General features: G+C 44.0%; 1 protein-coding gene across 1 annotated transcript in view; it reads right to left on the bottom strand.

Moving 5' to 3' along the window:
* Positions 1–4,780: 4,780 nt before the first annotated feature.
* MYO1H (myosin IH) overlaps positions 4,781–20,108 on the bottom strand; it is a 36,446-nt gene continuing 21,118 nt past the window's right edge. Inside the window, exons 17-31 of the mRNA XM_065417633.1 lie at positions 19,679–19,784; positions 16,509–16,626; positions 15,955–16,068; positions 15,761–15,837; positions 14,297–14,365; positions 13,402–13,486; positions 12,496–12,655; positions 11,326–11,409; positions 10,678–10,771; positions 9,946–10,001; positions 8,911–9,046; positions 7,555–7,622; positions 7,120–7,217; positions 5,846–5,945; positions 4,781–4,804 (exon numbers count right to left, since the gene is read on the bottom strand). Coding sequence (XP_065273705.1) covers positions 4,781–4,804; positions 5,846–5,945; positions 7,120–7,217; positions 7,555–7,622; positions 8,911–9,046; positions 9,946–10,001; positions 10,678–10,771; positions 11,326–11,409; positions 12,496–12,655; positions 13,402–13,486; positions 14,297–14,365; positions 15,761–15,837; positions 15,955–16,068; positions 16,509–16,626; positions 19,679–19,784 — 1,389 coding nt within the window. The remainder of the gene's footprint in view (positions 4,805–5,845; positions 5,946–7,119; positions 7,218–7,554; positions 7,623–8,910; positions 9,047–9,945; positions 10,002–10,677; positions 10,772–11,325; positions 11,410–12,495; positions 12,656–13,401; positions 13,487–14,296; positions 14,366–15,760; positions 15,838–15,954; positions 16,069–16,508; positions 16,627–19,678; positions 19,785–20,108) is intronic.

Genomic DNA, 20,108 nt, shown 5'->3' with positions numbered 1-20,108 from the left:
GCATAGTAGAGAGTCAAGTACAAGTGATGGTGGAGGTTCATATATTATTCAGAGGGAGTGGATGCTATTAAAAATAATAGCCAGAGTTCGTTCGTTCTAAGTTTTGGAAGGAATATAAAGCCTCATGCTTCAAGGATTTGAATGAGACCTTCACACGGGGCAGATTGTCCCTCATCTTCTGTTGTAGAGTTTCTTGCAGCTTCTGCTGATGCAGAATGGTATTGGCCTCTCTTGGAGTTTGGATGATGGACTAGCTGGACCACCTGTCTGGTGATTCTGGTTTTCCAGTAATGTGGCTAGCAGGAAGTCTGACAAAAGTAATGGTTATACCGTAAAATTAGTATAGACCTGATATCACTTAGCAGTTGTCAGAGGAATATTAGTTTTAAAGGTATTACTATCTTGGTTAGTGTCACTAGCTGTTGCTCCTCTAAAGTAATGTTTTGTAGGAATGGTATAAAGCCATACATACACCTGCTTGCAGGGATTACTGGACAATCAATATTTTGACTTGTTTATTCAATGGTACATCACTCTTGTGTAGCTTAAATGCATCAAGCCTTGGAGACTGCTTGTCAGAGGCAATGGTCTGTCAGCCAAAGATTATTTTCATGGTACAGTTCTGTCTATAGTACTTGTCTTCTAGACCCTCAAATGTTAACTTTCTAGTAGTAAAGTTTTCTGTAACGAGGTCACTGTGGTAAAGCTAGTTTCAAACCAAACAGTCAGTTTAGCATCTTGAACTATCAGTGTGTAACTGACAGATGTGGGCTTAAAGTGCAATCATATCAATGTTTTGTATGTAGATACTGTAATAACTCCCCACTTGTCTGATATTAGAGAAGCCCTTCCAGGGTCCAGTGTTTAAGCTAGGCTATTCATTTTAATCTCAAGTCTGTACTGACCCAGAAAATGGCTTGTCTGTCATAGGTACATGTGATTTTTGATTTCTAAAACTCTTGTCACAGTGAAGGAAGTTGTTTTGTTCCCCCCCCCCCACTTTATTGTTCAGTTGGGGGGCTTAGTTATTTACAAGCCTAGCTTGGTTGGGGGGGGTGGGGGGTGAGAGAAGAGCAAAGCCTCCACTCTAGTGAACTGCACACTTCTATATTTCCAATACTTTGTACTCTGAGATTTTAGCTCTTCCTTGTTTACTAAAGCACAACCCACCACGGTTACAGGGCTGACTGGTCAGTTGTGTAGGAGTGAGCGACATGAAATCTACATTTTCTGTCAAGTGGTCCAATCTCTCCCACTGTCTTTGCTATGGCACTAAGTGAGCTGTGTTTCCAGGGTAGAGGTAGCTTCCTTTTCATTCAGGAATGTATAGTGCTAACAGCATTTCCATTTCTATTGTGATGAGCCTACAGAAGAAGGAAATACACAGGACTGTCTATTACACCTTGAGCTTAGTACAAATACAGTGGCTTAGATTTCTACCCCTTGGTGGTACAATTTAACAAACAAACAAACAAGCTTTCTATAAACACCACCTTTCCCCAGCCCTTTTTAATCAGTCTAAAAGGTGGCATTTCCCCCTCCTAAAGAGCTGTTCAGTTATATTAACACAGCTCAAGCAAAGGAGCAGGGTTTTTTAAAAGCTATGTTAGTCAGAAGGAAGGATTGAGTTACTGTGACAGCAGTTCAGTACATTCTTGGTTTAGCTCTCTAATTGCCTTAGTTATGCAATACAAGTCTACCATTGTCTTGTCTGGTAGAAAATAATGTGCAGTGTGTGATCTGATCTGACTGTAGTTATGGATGGGACCACAACTCATTGCCTGTATGGAGGCCATGACCTCAGAGGGCCTCCCTCATGCAGCAACAGGGAACAAAGCATCCTCTATAGTACAAAGCTTATTAAATAGGGTAGAAGTTTCAACAACGCCTTAATTATGCTGCAGAATATTAAAACCACCAGCCAGGGCCTGAAGACCAGCAGAAAGGTGGCCTTTAGATTGTATTGGAAGCCTTGAATACAACCCCTTAGCTGTTAGCACACCGCTTTCATCTGCATACTTTACAGACACTGACAAGTCAATCTTAGTGCAAGCCTCACTGTGCTTTAAAATAGATCTCCCCTGACAAAACAGCTGACTTGGGATAGTTTCACTAACTTACAGGCTTTTAATACCATCCTAAGAGTACAATTTTCTTTTCAAGGATGAGCTGTTCTTTGAGCAGCAGCATCAAGGCCAAGGGATCATATAGAAAGCCTTTGCCTCTACAACATTCATGAGATGCAGTTTTTATGCAACTAAGGTCACCCCCAGTTGGTAACAAGCAATATCTTATCAACCAGCAGCTGTGAGAGATCAAGTCAAAGTGCATAACTGTTTCAGGCTCTTGCCCATGTGTCATGGTTTCCAGCATGCACTACAAGCAGTAATACTGACACCGCAGAGTGCAGCTGATCAAGTTATTCATGGAAATATCTTGTCCTCTAAGCAGCAAAGCTCAAAGCTGCACCTTGTTTAAGGCTTGGTTCACTGAGTGTTCTCCATGCCTGGGTTACACTGAACGTACGGCACTAGTAAGCTCATCTGCTTTGTACAATCAGCAACTTTGTCTAGCTATGCACAAAAAGCTTAAGCTGGATTCCTATGTATGGTTGTGTATGCAGTATGTACTATATTTTGGTTTGATTATATGCAAAATAAATTAGAAATGTTTCATATTTACATCCCTATTGATTGTTGTCTCTTTTTGAAACCATCCCTTGTCTTATCTGGCTGGCTCCCAGAGCAAGTGGCTTTTTTAGGGGAAGCTAAAAGTCACATTCTAGTCTCCCCCTAGGTTGATTGTTTTACCTTCCGAGATGGATTGTAGTTGAACAGCTGGTTCATCCAGACTCTTCCCCCTTCATCAGTACAGCAGCAGGATTTAGAGGCAGCAAGTCCAGGATATGCAGTCTGTGGCTGCAGCCCATCCCAAGCCAATCTTGGCATTCTCTGCTTTGATGGAGCCAGAGGAGTACCACCTGCCTCATACTTTGCAGCACAGGGCGCGCTGAGCTAGCAAGAACCATCTTTAATACATTTGCAGAGCCTGGGGAAGAGGGAAAGGAAGAAAAATACTTTGCCCCCACCCCGATCGCTGCCACCACCACCATAGCTGAGCTAGAAGAGGGGCCAATCAGCATCTGCATTCATTCCCTCTAGAACAGTGTTCAACTTGTTTTCATTTATGGACCCCTAAACATTTTTCAAATTGAGGTATAGACCCCTTTGGAAATCTTAGTCTGCTGTGCCCCCCACCCCCCAGGAGTCTGCAGACGACTGGCTGCAAACCACTGCTCTACCAGATTCACTTTAAGCAGCTAGAGAAGGTAGTTTTGTCTCAGTGAGAGGAGACAGTTGAAGACTCTGCAAGTCAAGAGATTGTGCTTTGTTCAGAAACCAATTGGAATTGGAAAAGGTTCAGGAAAGGGCAACAGAACTGATTAGGGGCATGGAACGGCTTCTGTATGAGGAGAGATTAATAAGACTGGGACTTTTCAGCCTAGAAAAGAGATGACTAAGGGGTGGGGGGGGGATATGATAGAGGTCTATAAAAACATCACTGGTGTGGAGAAAGTAAATAAAGTGTTATTTACTCTCTCATAACAAGAGCTAGGGATCACCAAATAAAATTAAGAGGCAGCAGGTTTAAAACAAAAGGAAGTATTTTTTCCCCACACATCACACAGTCAATCTGTGGAACTCCTTGCCCGAGGATGTTGTGAAGACTAACAGGGTTAAAAAAAAAAAAAAACAGATAAGTTCATGGAGGATAGGTCCATCAATGGCTATTAGCCAGGATGGGCAGGGATGGTGTCCCTAGCCTCTGTTTGCCAGAAGTTGGGAATGGGCAACAGAAGATGGATCACTGATTCCCTGTTCTGTTCATTCCCTCTGGGGCACCTGGCATTGGCCACTGTGGGAAGACCGGATACTGGGCTAGATGGACCTTTGGTCTGACCCAGTATGGCCATTCTTACATTCTATTGTTTCAGCTCAATTAAATTTAAAGTCAAAGAATGTTTCCCCCCCCCCCATCTTTTATTTTCATTTCATTACTATTTTCAGTGCCTTGTACTCATACAGTGCACTGTGTATAGCCATCAATATACCAAACATGAAGAATGACTCGAAGACTTCTGTCTACTATAGACACTAACTGGCCAGAAAGAAAGCTGGGTGAATGAGGTTTCCAGCTAAGCAACCTCATCTAGTACTATGTTGAGTCAAGTAAAGAGAATGTGTTCAGAGCACACACCCACTCTGCCCACTTAGTCTCTGGTGCATCAGGGTGAAGTCTAGGCTGTCTCTCATGGGGGCAGAGATGGTTCCAGATCATACTGCCACATTTGCCTGCAGTTTGTGCATTACTCCTGGTTAGTGCCATGAATTGCTCATTGATCCCTACTAAACCCCTTTTGTTTTTGCTCAAAGTCTTTCCTGGATGGGTCAAGATCTTAACTTTACTTACCCAGTAAGTTAAGACAGCTATTTTGCATGTTAGAGAATTTCATCGTTTGGGTTAAACAGATTTATGAAATTTAGTAACTAGAATCTACATCAATTGGAATGTTACAGCAACATAATGGAATCTAGAATATTAACTTTAGTTTAAAAAAACCCCCAAAGAGCTGAAATGATGCAGGTGAACTCAAATCACAACAGTCTTATGGCAGCAGAAAGCTTTCAGCTGGAAGATGTCAGTGCTGATCTCATCCAGTGGGTTCCTTTCTGTTATGAGCAAAGATAGCGATAAGCAAAGCAGGAATTCCTGTTCACCATCAGGACTTTGTTCTGGTTGACACCTGTGATAAAAGGAAGGCGTTATTAGCTATTTTAGTCCAGTGCAGACATTCCAGCCTTGGGGAGAACAGTGTGGAAGAAGAACTCCAGTGCCAGGAAGCACATTATGCTACATGCACCTCTGGGGATCAGCAAGGAAAGCAAAGTGATGCACCCAGGTGCTTTAGTTATGGCTAAAAACCCATTGGTACCCAGAGACAGTGGAGAAAAGACATGGACATTTCAACTTAATTTAAAACTGAAAGATGGCAGTTGGTGTGTTCCTTAACATGCTGGCATCGTTGCCTGTGAAACAGCTTCTGAGAGAGACTCCTACCTTTCACTATATAGTGTTAATTTGTTACCTGGTGCCCATGAGACATTTGGGCTGGTGGAGGAAGAGTTCCCTTTACTCTGGCTTGTTAGTCAGTCTTCCTGCTCTTCTCTACCCAAATGCTAGCAAGAGGGTAGAAGCAAGTCCCTAGTACCAGACAGAGTGAGGCAGGATTTATCCACCGGTCTCTAGAGACTTGATAGTGCCTTAAAGACATGGTTGTGCTCTGGAAAGTAACTGCCAAGGGAACTGTGAGGTTCTTGCTTTCTCAGGGAAAGCATGTAAAGTTTGCTTATTTCTTCCTAACCACCAAACTCTGCCTGGGACCTGAAAGTCCAGCTGTGTTTGTAGGCTCACACATTGCCACCATAGAGGAAGATTCTGCAGTCAAGTCTGATGAACAAGTCTGTTGCTGCAGAAGCCAGAAGAGAATCTAGCTCCCCCTCCATTGCCAGGCTGGCTCTGCAGGGCTAACAGGAGGAAGCAACCGTAAGAATGTGTAACTAAGGTGAGTAGGCAGGACTCAGGATACACAGAATGGAGATCTATTGAGTAAGATGAAGCATAGTCATTTATCTGACCCCAACACTGTAATGCACAGACAACGAGAGGAAGTGATCGGTCCCGTTTTCTAAATGAACAGAGCAGTCTCTGCTCACTTACGTCACCCACGTGAAGAGCGTTTGTGTCAGATGTAACTTCGAATTCTAGTTCTTAAATCAGGTCTTACCACTGTTAGGCGTCCATTTTTGGCTTTATAGATCTGAGGCTCCTGCCCAGTTGTGAAAGCTATCATCCCTTCTTTCCCAGAACTGATGTGAAACTGGAGGCTGCAAGTACACAAATGTATATTACTTGTTACGTGCTTTCCTTACAATAGGCTTTACTCTAAGATCCTCTTTGGTTCTGTTCCCCAGGCAGATCTCATTAAGTTAAAGTTCAAAACTCCTCAGACAGATAAATTCTCTAAACAATTGCACACGTGCAACCAAGCCAGAACAGCAGTTTGATTACTAGAACACACTAATGAAGGGGGGGAAAAAAAATAAGCATGCTAAATTAGGCAGCATGCCTGGCCGGACTGAACAAGCGTAAATGCTGTATTACAGTAACCGAATCAGAAGGAAGATAAAGAGCAGGAAAACGTATCTTTTGCAGTCCATGTGTATTGATCCTAGACTGAAACCAATCACCTCCCTGTCTCCTGAAAGCCCACAAGGCCTAAATACATACTGCGCTGGTAGCGTTAGTCAGATGTTATCTGGAAGAAACTGCCTCTTCTCAGTGTTTAGTGTCTCCAGACCCTGCTCCTCTCTAGTTGAGAGCAGCATTTTTCTGGAGTGATCTGGCTGGCATACGGTCTATCCATTGGGTCAGCACAGCTCAGTTTAAAGAAAACCCAGCCATTAAGCTGCCGGCAGTTTAAGGCTCCTCCATGATCTTGTCTTTGCAGTACGTTCGATCAGAACGAACAGGGTATCACCCAGATGACTACACGACAGTCAAATAATTCAGACTTGTTCCCATGGCAGGAAGCAGTTGTTTGAAAAATATGGCATTTAAAAAGTTATGAAATTAAAAGCTCTTTTATAAGTAAAAACTGACACAGCTGATTATCCAGCTACACAGACATGCTGGAACCCATATTTACTACGGAGCCATATCATTCACACTAGCACTAATACACTCTAGTCCACTTGTTGAACAGATGCAGCACTATACCTGTTTCACCTACATTAACTAAGCCTGCAAAGAAGTCACTACCACAGCTACTGCTAGGGAAATGTTCTGTGAAACAATTACCTGAAAACTACCTCCAAGCTCCGGATTACTCTCCTAATGAGCTTAAGGGCCAAATCCTGCCCTTTGACCATGTAAGGACATTGCATTATTAGGTAGGTGTGGACTGCTGGGTCAAAAGATTTTTGGCTGACTAAATGGGAGAGCTTAGTGCCACATAATCCCTTTATAAGATGTAGCATGAATAGCAACATAGGTGCTTACCTTCCCTGAACAACTTGGACAGTGTTTTGTTTATTGGCCAGCACGCTGAGCTTTGTGACGGTCTCAAAGATGTTCTCGCACTGAAGGATCACGTCTCCCTAAAAGCAGAAATGGGGATGAAATAATTCAACATTCTTAGGCACAAGGGCAAAGAGCTTTTCATCTCAGACCAGCAGTTAAGCTACACAACGTTTGTAAATGTAGGGAAATACTTTCACAATGGCCTAGCAGTGGCATCAGAGAAATGTCCGACACATTTTCTAATGATCGGTAACAGTTTATGGTTATTTTTTCCCCCTCTCAAACCAGTGATCCTGTATAAGGAGGTTTGTAAAATGCTGCTCCTAGTGCATTTGGTATTTACAGTAACTTGGTTGTTTCATGTGAAGATGTTCCACATTCGTCTGGCTCACTAGGAGCTTTCTGGTAGTTTACCTTCTGTTTGTTGTCCTCAGGAACATGGATGACCAAGAGCCCATCACTCAGATTGCTGGTAGAAATACCTTAAAAAAGAACCCAAAAATTAGAGCAAGCGAAACAGCCACTTTCAGAGATAACCGTAAAACACAATCCTCATCCTGGGTGAAGGTTGGTGGTTTTGTTTACAATATCAGGGCCCTCAAGCTGTGGCTTGTGTGGAGAAAAGGATAGTACACTGAATTTGTACCTTTTCAAGTATGAGGAAAAGGTTCTCTCCCGCTTACCAGCTCCCAGAAACCTTTGCTCCAACAGCAGCTGAGAAATAAGCATCAATGCCAATTCCTGGGCATTATTCTTACATTGCTTCCTATTTTTTCCCCCTATTTTAAATTCCTAACATATTGAAACAGCTAATTTTGAAAATATTCTGTTATCTAGCGATAATCAAGGATTTTTTGATGTGTAACCCTCATCCCCTCCAACAAATTCTACTATCTTGCCAGAATGGGGTATTTAAAAAAAAAAAAGCGCACACACTTTGAATGTGCAGCCATGCCTTTCCAAATTATGCCAGTTTCATGGACATGTGCATAAACTGCTCTTTAGTGATGTTTGGAAATTCTTATTTCCTCTGAAGAATCTAGTACACTAATCCCTTTTGCCTTGTGTACTGTTTGCTGTAACAAACAGAGATATAGTTCCCCAACCTTGAATAAAAATGTGCATGCAGCACATATATGGGTACAGACTACTACTCGACTACAGAGATTAGTGGTTTTTATAAATAGAAAGGATCTGTGCAATCAGTGGAGTGACCTGACATTTGTTCCCCAGATGAGGTCTGGTTTCTCAGGTCATTTAATAAGATTCCTCTCCAAAAGATGCTTGTTAGTTACAGTAATGGAGAATCAAGTGTGTTCTCTCAAACAAGAGTAGCGATATATAGTTACTAACCCCCCTGAGTAATTCAGCCCAGAACTGAATGAACCCTTTAGACAATAAGTAAGACTTAAAGGAAAAATACCTGTAGAGTAGGGTTGTTTAGAAAAGTGTCTAGTTTCTGATACTCAGGCACAAGGTCACATGAGATCACACTGCATTAGCTGATGAATTGTGGTCATCCTTCAGCGAGTCAGCAGGAAACAAGTGAAGCAATAACCCTCCGTGCTTGAGAACATCTTTTTACAAACCACCAAGAAGTGTAAAGGATTTAATCACTAAGCTAAATAGCAGGTGAGGGGGTTGGAAACCTGGAGGGGAGGAGGAATTAGCAAGGGGGTAAGCCCTCTTTTCTCTTCACATTCTGCCCCTTTGCCAAGACCTTGATGACCTCGCAAGAGAAGAAGAACTAGCACTGACTTACACTGTTACCTTTCAGAGTCGCATAGTCTATTTTCTGTTTGATCTTGGCCATTTCCACCACATAAGCTGCGGACTGGGTCAGAAGAAGTTGCCGTTCTCGTGCTTTAAACCCGTTCCTGTCGTATTTTACAACTGGCGTCACATACTGAAACAACATGTGAATGTTAGCAGTTCCCACTGAGGTTAGGTTCCGATGGAGACAACTCAGGAAGCAGGCAACATTGGCCTGAAATTCTGGGAACTATAGCATAAGACAAGATTTAGGGTGTTATTGCCTTCTCCTTCTTAGAATTCACTTGAAATAGATAGTACTGGTTTTGTTAAGCTATGAAATTTGGGGTGGGAGGTTTTGCTGTGAGTGGGGGCAGATCATGAGATTTGGGAAACAGTTTATTCTGTACCTTTTGTATGGCCCTCCAGCTTTATGGGATAACATAATGGGCACTATATGCATCTGCAGTTTAACTGTCAGTTATGTGCTGGCAGAGGCACAACAATAATGGGTCATTAAGTTGTTGGGTTTCCATCATTCAGCCGTCCCAGAAAAGGAAAGCAGCACTGAATTCCCTACCAACCACTCACTCCATCTACAGGATTCTCAAAACAGAATCAATCTGAGCCTGAAGATGCTGTTAATGTGTTAGGTCAATAAGCCCCATAAGAACTCCCCACACACATGATCAGATCAATGAACTATCTCTTCCCCCCCCCCCCCCCCAATGAAGGCTTAAAAAGAACCTTTACACTATAAATAATTACGTGTTTCATCAGCTTCCTAGGTACATACTTACTCAAAAGCAGCACAAGGATGGGCTTTAAAGTTAAACTCATATAACCCAGAGATAGGTCTGGCCAGTGTGAAAATATTTGGCTACATTTGTTATTTGATTGCATGTACCATCCTTTAGAACTGGCTGTGATTTTGAAGTCACAAGGTTAACCTTGGCACATTTACAAGTCTTGGCAGTGACCTGGTTAAGAGGGAGGGTGACGACAGTGAGATGTTGCTGATAAGATGTTCAATCGCAGATTTCTCCTCCTTACCTTGACCTTCTCACCACGAATTAGTTGCAGTACTTTGGGGTTTATGTCTTTCTCACCTAAGGAGCAAACCAGAAACACATACCACACGGTATGTAAGTGTATGCAGTGCCACCATGTCCATCAGAATTGATCTAGCCTCTGCATTCACTGTTTTAATCTCATTAAGCTTCATCCACATTCTAACTCTGAACATTCCATGATTTTATGGCCTCACTTAGAGGGACTCCTGAAACTGTTCCTGTGAAATATTTGTCCCACAATGTTAAGATTCATTTACTGAGTAAGGACATTTTATACTAATCTATCTGTCTCTTGCCCCATTGATCTCATAGGGGTACATCCTCAGCTTGGATTGGACTAGCTCCCATGGATACTTCTTCAGTCCAGCTCTCCTTTCTCTACAGAGATCTAGGTGGGCTCCTTCTCAGAAAGCATCCCATCATTAATCAAAACCTTCATCTCCCAACGCAACCGAAACACACTAAATCTGTGTGTATTTGAAAGGTCTCCTCTAACAGATGGTCTTTAGGCGTCAGTCCATAATAAGCAACAGGACGCTGCAATCCAGAGCTGAGTCAGCAGAAAACACCACCACCACTTCCTACAGGAAGTAACTGGATAGTCCTCACTCAGGCAAAACTTCCACAGACCTCAGGATCTGTTGCCCAGTATATTAAATGGGACCATATTGAGTAAGGCGCACAGGAGTGAAGTTGTTTGTTGTATACTCACTTAGCCTGGTGTCTGCAAAGGGCTGGCTTATGCTCTGCAGGTAGCCATCCTTCTTCCCTCTGAAAATGGCACTCGCTACTACTTTTTGCTGCAACTATTAAAAAGAAACAAAAAACAAACAAACAACCTGTTTATATTCCCAGTCGAGTTTCCCACTAGCCAGACTAGAGCCTGAGCGAAGGACATCACTCTTAGTGCAGGGTTCCTGCGATTTGCTGCATTTCTCCCACCAGGTTTACTTTATTCCTGTGCTGCTACTGCAAGGATTTAGTAAACAACCAGCCTGACTTTTTTATTAAAAAAAAAAAACAAAAAAACCACCACCACACTGTTCCTCTGAAAAGTGATGGGAAATAGTCCCATTCGTATTACACAGGTCTCCGCTCAGGCAATGGGGAAGAACAGTACTGTGTATTTAAAATACCCCACAACAGAAGGTCAGGGCCATCACCCTCAAAGAAAAGCATGAATATTTATTTTCCTACTGCAAAGGGGAGAAGGAATCATTGGTTGGGCTAGCATAAAATGTAAAGTTAATTACCTTTTAAAGCTTTTGCTTTGTACCACTCACTAAAGAAAAGGACTCTTATCTGATGGAATGTCCTCTACCACGTCCCTTCATGAGCACACACATACTCCATATATTACCTGGGCCGCCTTCTCAGCTGTAATCCCTTGACAATATTGTCGCACGAGGTTCCTCATGCAGATTTTCTTCAGCATCTCAGAGGTCTGCCGAAAACAATAGAATGTATTTCCAATGTAAACATGCACCAGGTGTCCAGACGTAACTGGTGTGGAGCTAAACAGGCAGCATGGACTGAATTTGTGAAATTTAGTCTCAGCTCGGACACCAATTCCATGTCTGACTTTGGTACAAGTCAACCTGTCCCTCCCCTTCCCCCCCTCCCGCCCAATAAAATGGGTTTAACTCTCGGGAGAGATGGTTTGTGTTTGTGCAGTGCTTGGAAGATGCAGTACATTAGGTGAATGCAGAGTAGTGTTTCTGAAGCTGAAGTGATCAAGGAAATGGGAGTTTCACACAAAAACAGATGCTGTTTCTGTAAAAATGACAGTTCAGAATCTCAGACAGATGGTTCAAGAATCTGATGTATTCTGACAACCCTGTACCAAGGATTAGAAGGCCAATAAAAAGGTAAACAACGGTTTTAAATTTAGTATTCTCTTGGGGATCATCTGAACTGTTCATCCAGTTCTTACACCAAGCGAGGCAATACCTCTCAGCCTGCCAAGCCCCAGCTGTGGGATATAATGTGTGACAGAGATCCAAGAGCACACACAAATTATTCATGCTGCAAGTTTAAAATGCTGTGGGGTTCGTTCTTCTACTGCAACATAGGGTTGCCAACAGTCCCTTATTACAAGGGGGGGGGGCGTCCCTTATTTTTTCCATCTCTCTACAACAAGATCAGAGTTGCTGAGTGCTGCAAAAAAGAAATATCCCTGGCAAATGTAGGTGTATAGTGCTTAGTATTAATAATGTCAGGAGGGGGTGGATGCGGGTCCTAAGAAATGTCCCTTATTTTTGTAATACATCGTTGGCAACCCTAAGTAAGTAACTGATCTCAGTGTAATGAGTGTGCATTTCTGATGTTAACAATTTTCCACAATAAAATTAGTGGGGACGGCGGCAACACTGGAAGCGAAGTGAGCAGCTTCTCTCGGGACACTTGAGCGCGATTCGCTGCAGGCTGAGCGCAGAGCTGGAGGGAGTCACTTCACTGGGTTATAAGGGAAGTTTACACAAACAAGCAGTGCCTTGAAACTGTATCACTATCTCGCAAACCCTGTCCTCACCTCTTCCAAGATAGCAGGAGGCTTGAGCCAGTTCTTGTCCAAGACATTTTTGGGAACGTGGTCTCTGAGCTTCGTGAGATAGGTGTACTGCACAAAGCTTATAAACTCATCGTTTTCTGGGCAAAGAGGATTTTTTCGATTGATGAAGCCTTTTATAAACCTACAGGAAAAATCCTAATCAGAACTCTTGCTTACAAATGGAATTCAGAAAGTAATGGGAGCAGAAGATAAGTCAGGTTAGAAAATTCATGCCAACCATTGCTTAGTACAATTCAGAGAAAGCATTGCAACCAATCTCCTTAGCAGAGAACCTCAAGTTTACAATATGCTAAACACAAAGTACTATTCCACTCAATACCCAAACCCCATTTTATGGAAGCCATTAATTTTTAATGCACTAATAAATTGTGCTTGCAAGTTTAAGAGAAGATCTATTTCTATTACCTTCTGCTCTTAGATTCCAAAGCACTATTTTAAAAGGTCAGGCAAGAGTCAGGTTTAAAGACATGGAGAGTGGGCAACTTCTAGAGATTTGGTTTGAGGATCACCCATGAAGTCTGGACACTCATTCAAAACACAAGAATCTACCTGGGCTGTGAAAGCGGACCACAAAGTTCATGAGAAGGGGCTTGAGATTTCTGGTCAAGCCAGAAATAACCATTTGAAGATGGTCCAGGTAAGAGCAACATTTGCAAAGGGGTAACGAGTGGCAGATGAGAAACGGACATGAAGTAGGTATTCTGCCATAGGCACCTACAGGCTGGACAAGCGTAGACTTATACTTGCTAGGTACCACTCTGGGATCACCCCACCTGTGCCCCAGTACGTACACTCTCACACACTCCCCCTTCCTCTCTCTCTTCCCCCCCTCCCCCTCACCTTTTACCTTCCCATGGTTAAACCTACCTTTTGATGGTCTCAACAGCCCAAATTCTTCTCTTGGCCTCTTTGCGTGCCAGTGCCCCTCGCCAGCAGGCCTCGAGCTTAATAGCTGCAAGAGTCAGCCATACGGATAGGTTACACTTAGAAATATTTATAGTCCCTTTGCTGTCGAATCCTGCTAATCCCCTGCTGATTTGGAAGCCAGGAAGAGTTTCCTTAGTAAAGGGCATGAATGCTTCAGGCCTCTCCTAGAGTACCATACATCTCCCTGGATCCAGCACTGTGTGTTACAGTGGCTCTGTTGAAGGGGATGTGGGGATATTGGGGTCCTAAACTTCAGAGCAACACCAGGCCCAATGTCCTCAATGACAATAAGGCCAGCATGATGCTTGATGTATGCAGTTAAACAAATGTTTAGACCTGCTCTTATTGTTAGTGTCCTTTGGAGAGTACAGCTGTCCTTTTAACATACTTGGATAGAAACAGGACAAGCCAGCGAGCTAGTTAGAACAGAGCTGCTTGGTTTGACTAACAAACCAAGCAAAAACTTCTCTCCTGAAGCATTCAGATATTCCCAGTGCTGTAGCATCCAGTTATGTTCCATCCATAGAGCAGAGGGTACTACGCTTACACAGCATTGATCACCTCTCCGGTCCTGGGATGGGACGCGCGCGCGCGCACACACACACACACAGTAGGAAACAGGGTCACACAAGCTAGTGGAGTAATAAAGAAACTGGCTGACTATCTCTAATGCTGCTGTCAGCCATGGTTATTTGGCAGCTAAAGACAAGTCACACATCCCTAGATGGGGTGAGTATAGTGCAGATGCAGTTGCTTGCAGGGAAGTGGTATCCTCAACCTCCAGACTTATAAACTCATGTTGGAAAACTCAGCACTAAGGAATGATCAAACTTACCTGCTTCCTTCTGTTTCTTGTATTCTCTCTTCCCTAAGCAGCCTTTGTATCTGGCCTGTATTCTTGTAACTGAAAATAAAACACATTTCTTGGTACTATGGAGTCTCAGCAGTTTGAGAGATGCCCTTCCAATTTCACAAGGAAAAGGCATCCAATTCAATCAGCCTTAAAATATCCTGTGATAGGGTCACTCTAAGAAGGAATGGGTGGGGAGTTTATTTGAGAACAATTAAAGCATGCAGGTTCTGCATAGGGCACAATGTCATTGGCAAAAAGAGGAACACAAGAACAGCCATATTGGAAGAAGTGGGGTCCACCTACTCCATTAACCGGTCTCCAACAGCAGCTAGTACCAGATGTCTCACAGGCAGGTGCAAGAAACCCTATAACTGCCAATTAAGAGATTACCTACCTAGAAGGGAAGTTGTTTCTTGCCCTCAGGCAGATAGTGCTTGGCACAGAAGGATGTCTCCCCAGCATCCCCATGGGGTGCAACTCCTCCAGGAGAGGGGGTGAAGCATCCACAGGTGCTCTGAGTGAATACCACAGGGCTGATGTAACAGAATGCATGTAATGTGAATTTTGTTCTGACCCTGCACAGTCTGCTTATTTCTATTCCTCTTCAGCAATCTCGTCAACCCCCACAGGGCCCTGCAGACTACGAATCTCACCTCACATCTTGGACTATAGCTTCAGGTAACAGATGCACCAATACCTGTTCCTAACTATGCAGGCTTGGTCTGCTCTTTGTTCGGTCCATCTCCGAATGCTTTGTTATACGCCATTGCTGTGCATGGTAAGCTTCCTTTAAATGACTGGTTCTTGTAGGTGGCACTATTCAGAAGTGTTAGTGTGTGCTTGTGAACGGTTGCATTTCAGTGCCGGCAAAGCAATTCCCATTATGCATTTAAGATCTTCCTGGATGAACATTCCATGTAAATGACATTAGACTGGGTCCTTTTTATACGTGTATTAGAGCACTGCACTAATCATGACAAATCTTCGTTTTGTGGCACTCTCCAGAAGTTGGAAGTAGTAAGCCATGTTTAAGCAGCAGAGGTTTCCCAGCACATGCATTTTAGCATCTACATTTACATAGACAGTTAACCCAGCTGTTAGTCACAGTTGTGGTGCTGCACCCACAGAAGCTAAAGAGGTGCCCAACTAGCTATTTGTGTGTGCAAACTCAGTATTGTATGTGCAATCATGGTACCTGCACACACAAATACCAAAGACCTCAAGCTTCCCTAGAATCAGTCAGACCTGAAATCCTTACCCCGTTCCTGTAACTTCCATCTCCTGAAAGCCCGGTAATTGCCTCCAGGGATGTTGTGTTTCTGGCATCTATTATTTTCTCACAAATGACTGAAGAATGCTCATAAAGGACAGACATTTTTCTTTTCATTATTCAGATGAAAAAGGGTTATTAGGCTCTGCATGATAAAAAGGCAATTGGAACTGTACCTAGCAGGTGTTTGCTGTATTCAAATGCATCTTCTGTGGCAAACAGAGTCCTTGGGAAACGAATGAATATTTTCGTTCTAAGAGAGAACACAGCCTATTAATCAAGATCCTCCATTGCAACAGTTTTAAAAGGAGCAGTATCCTGACCTGATTATCTGGTGTAACACACTGTGGCAAGAGAAAAGAGCATTTACCTTCCTAGTTTGTATTCTTCAGGTTTGTACCCAATGTGCTTTATGAGCCTCTCCACACCATCAGCTGCTGGTCCATGCCAATGAGGCCAAGTAGCCGGGCACAGGGACTTGTACCTAGAAAGCACATCAACAAGACTAGACTTAGTTTGAAAGAAAGAGCAAAGAGGCCAATAAGTAGATTAAAGTGGATGCAGATGATTACAGCAGATGAAGATTAGATATGTTCAGCACAACAGCAGTGGCTAAGACAGCTTCCTTCTTGCATTGATACCGCCTTAAATTCTGTAAATCCAAGACATTGAGCTAAAGTTTTTAGGTCTAATCACCTAAATCCATACTGAGGGTCCCAAGAAGAATAGCCTAATTCTGAGGTGCTGAGCACAGCAGCATCTGAAAGCCCTTACACACAGAAAATGACCAGCAATCTGCTGGCACCTGGGCATCCCTGCACACAGGAGACCTGAGCTTTGTGTGACATTGGACTCCAAGAAACCTGACCTCACTGAGCCTTCACATTGTTAGGAGTAGCAACCTTTCGAGGGAACTCTGTTTACCTTTGCAAGAAGAGTTCATACTTTCGCCGGTATGCAAAGCCAGCTCGCCTCACCCGCAAGTGCTCCATCAACCCCAAGTATTTCACCTGGTGTCTTATCAGGACGTCATCAAACTTTCCTGCAGTGAATGGATTACAGAGTGAACAGGAATCACTTGTAAGTTCTCTCAGTGGCGCCACTCACTCACTATTCCATATACCACGAAAGGCAGCACTTCAGCAGGGCATACCATGGCAGGCAGGTGAAGTGTGATCACAGCATGGTAAGCTCCACTGAGTGTCTGCTAAACAAGTCAGTCTGTGTTTTACAGCCCCCATTACTATTTACTCTGAGCGGCTCGCAATCTTTCACTGTAGTTCTGCTCACAACCCCCTTGTGTGACAGGCTGAGACTCCCCCACTTTGCAGATTGTGAGCTGAAGCAGAGAGGCCAAGAGTAAAATTTTCATCGGTGCTTAAGTCACACTTTCAAAGGTGATTTGGAATAAAATATTAAAATGCACCTAAGTGAGCTGTCCAAGATCACACAGGAAGTCTGTGGAGAATGAAGGAAGTGAACCCTGCCCTTGGCTACCACCCTAACCACTGAACAATCCTCTCTCTGATCCTTGCACTCTGGCACCAGCCTGGTCCTGTGTGCTCCCTCCTTTGTTCTGGGCCCCACTACCATTGCTACCCACCTTTCATTCAGCTGCATGCACTTGGCAGCCCATGCTCCATGGTAGGCTAGTGACACGCTTCTCAGGGTACCCAGGACTGGGAATCACCTTGTTACCCCTCACCCCGCCTCCAGCAATAAGGAGACTTGCTTGGGCTTACCTGGGTGTCAGCTCCCTGATACCACCAGCCTGTTAGCCACCCAAACCATTTCCTCTGGCCCCCTTTAACCCTGCAGGTTAATAGGTGCACCCCACTCCTTGAGCCCCTTTGAAGCATTCCCCAGTAATATTTAGCTCCTTGTCCACTGACCACTCACAGAAATACCAGGTTTGCTATCCCCAAGGGGACAGTGCACACACCAACCCATAGGATCAAATTCAGGATCAGCTCCTGGTAGAATACTACAGCACCGAGTTATATTAATAGTGAAAACAACTGTCAGTTTGTCAACACAAAATTAAGATTTAAGAGACAGCAAATAAGGAGAACAGAAACAGCAAGGTGACGTACAAAACAAAATCAGAAGTTGATGCTCTAGAAAGCATGTTAAGACAGGAGGTTGGTCTCCGAGGAAGCCTGACTAACTCGGACGTCCCTTACAGTGCCTCCAACCACAGTAGGTAGGGATCCTGTTTTCATGAATGGAAATCGCACTGCCCAATTACTTCCTCAGGTGCAGGAGAACCTACTCCTTATATTCCCCAAAGTTCACCGTCTGCCCCCAGAGACAGGGCAACCCGCTGTAGCTCATTCTCCAGTGTGCCCCTTTCTGGCTGACTCAGGATGTAAATGGGGCTTCCATTATGTTGCCTTACAACGCTTAAATTTACATTTCGACAGATGCCCATCTTACCTCCCGCCTTCTTTGATTGGAATGGACTTTAAAAAACATATTTTTGGTACATATACACAACTCCTTAAATATTGTCTGTACACACATTTCAAATGGATATTAATAACCAGCATGACTCACATGGATTTTAATAACCAGCATGACTCTGGCTTTCATTTAAGCCCTCACTTGATAGTCTTTATGGATAAAGACCATGAAAGCGGTGTGCTAGGTGTAAGGAGCTTGTCAGGAGCTGCTGTTACAGAGAAGTCGACCCTTTGGCAGCTGGCACCAATGGGCCTCTGTGTCAACTAGTCATTAGACCAGGGCTTGAAACAAGGACACACAGTTGAACATGGAGGTGGTGGATGGGCCCTGGCTTGTACAGGCAAGGTCTTAGTCTGGTAAACTGGTACAGCTGCCCGAAGAGTTTGAGAAGCACCAGATGTGCTACAGTCTATTACTTCAAGTGAAGGTGCTTCAGCAGGGAGTGCTGGCTTTTTGAAACATTAAGTGGATAATGAATGGTCTTCCCCTCACACAACTTCAAGAATATTTGCTTTCTCTTGCCGTGTAAGAGTTACATGCTGTAGCTCTTTGCACTTCTCCAAAGTGCCTAAATGTTAATTAAGCCTCACTATACTAGTGTGAGATAAGCGTGTCCATTTTGTAGGTCAGGAAGCAGGCACACAAAGTGACTTAGCTCAAAGCTACGTCATGGAGGGTGGGACCAAGACTAGAAGCAGAAATCATGACTCCCATTGCCCCATCACCACACTACCTCCCCTCCAAAAGCTAGAGCCTGACTCCAGGTCTCCCGCTCTAACCAGTGGCGCCCCCCCGCCCCCTCCTGCTCGCTGCTGGTTAGAAATTAGGCAGATTGATAAATGTACCATGTCAAGGCATTAAGCAGACCAGGAAGCAGCTATGGCCTGAAAGCGTTGAGGAGAATGGGTCTATTCGGAGAGGTGCAGTATATGGGTGATGGGGTTTTCTGCTAGTAAGAAGCACAAATGTTCTCCTGCATTCCCTGTCACCAGGAAAGAGGGTTCTTGCAGTATGCTGGGGGTACTTAAACCATGTTTGAAGATTAGTCTACAAAGTGCTGGCTGCATAGGGGTGACTGCCCGGCAACCCGCATGGCATGCCTTGAGGAATTCTAAGGGCTGTCTAGCACAGTGGTCTCCAAAGTGGGGTGTGCACACCCCAGGGAGTGTGCAAGAGGATCCTTGGGGGCGTGCGGCAGGAGGAGCGGTTTGGGGGGGGGGCGCGCTTCGACAGTTTGGGCGGGAGTCTGAGCGGGTTTGGGGTTTTTTGGCGCGCTTTGGCGCGGCAGGGGGTGCATGCTCAAAAAGTTTTTACTGATGGGGTGCATGATCAAAAAAGTTTGGAGATCACTGCTCTAGCAGAAGAAAAAGCACAGACTAAGTAGCAGCTGTATGTGATATAGGAAGTACGTGTAGCTGGGTAGTGTATAAGCAGCGATAAAGTTCAGCGACCAGACCCAGGGGGACCCACTTTCATTGAAGTTTGGCCTTTCATTGTGAAGTGTTCCAGGGCTGCTCCCTTACTGCATCTGGCCAGGTGTTGGACTTTGTGGGTTTTTTAAGGAGTTACACCATAGCTGAGGGTCTGCCTCTTCACCCCACTAATACCATGATAACAAAGACATCCCTTACCAGGCTCTTTGCCCTCGTTGGGTTTAATACACCGGATGTAAGAAGGCTCCTTGGACATCAGGATTTCGATTAGGCTAGCCAGGCTGTTTTTGAACTGGGTTGCAACCTGTACCGACAACGAAGATCTCTATTAATGATAGAGCTAAGACAGTGCAGTTACTGAAGTCAACAGTAAAGCCCTACTCCAGTCCTTGAGTTGTAGGTTGAATTAAAACACGTGTTTCCAAAATCCTTCAGTGAGGTGGGAAAACATTTGAATATGAAAATTCTGGAGGGTTTTGCTTAAACCAACCACCCTCGGAATCTGCCAAGCAGAGAGATGTGTCAGGCAACCCTTAGGAATTGAACAATCTTTATTTACCATGGAAAGCATCCAGCACAGTTTCAGGTGCTGAATAATCAGTACCACTGAGGAGATGCATCACACTCC

The sequence above is a fragment of the Emys orbicularis genome, chromosome 16 (genome assembly GCF_028017835.1).
Source record: "Emys orbicularis isolate rEmyOrb1 chromosome 16, rEmyOrb1.hap1, whole genome shotgun sequence".
Lineage (NCBI taxonomy): Eukaryota > Metazoa > Chordata > Testudines > Emydidae > Emys > Emys orbicularis.
The sequence above is the reverse complement of the archived record's forward strand: the minus strand, read 5'-3'. Positions and strand labels throughout refer to the sequence as shown.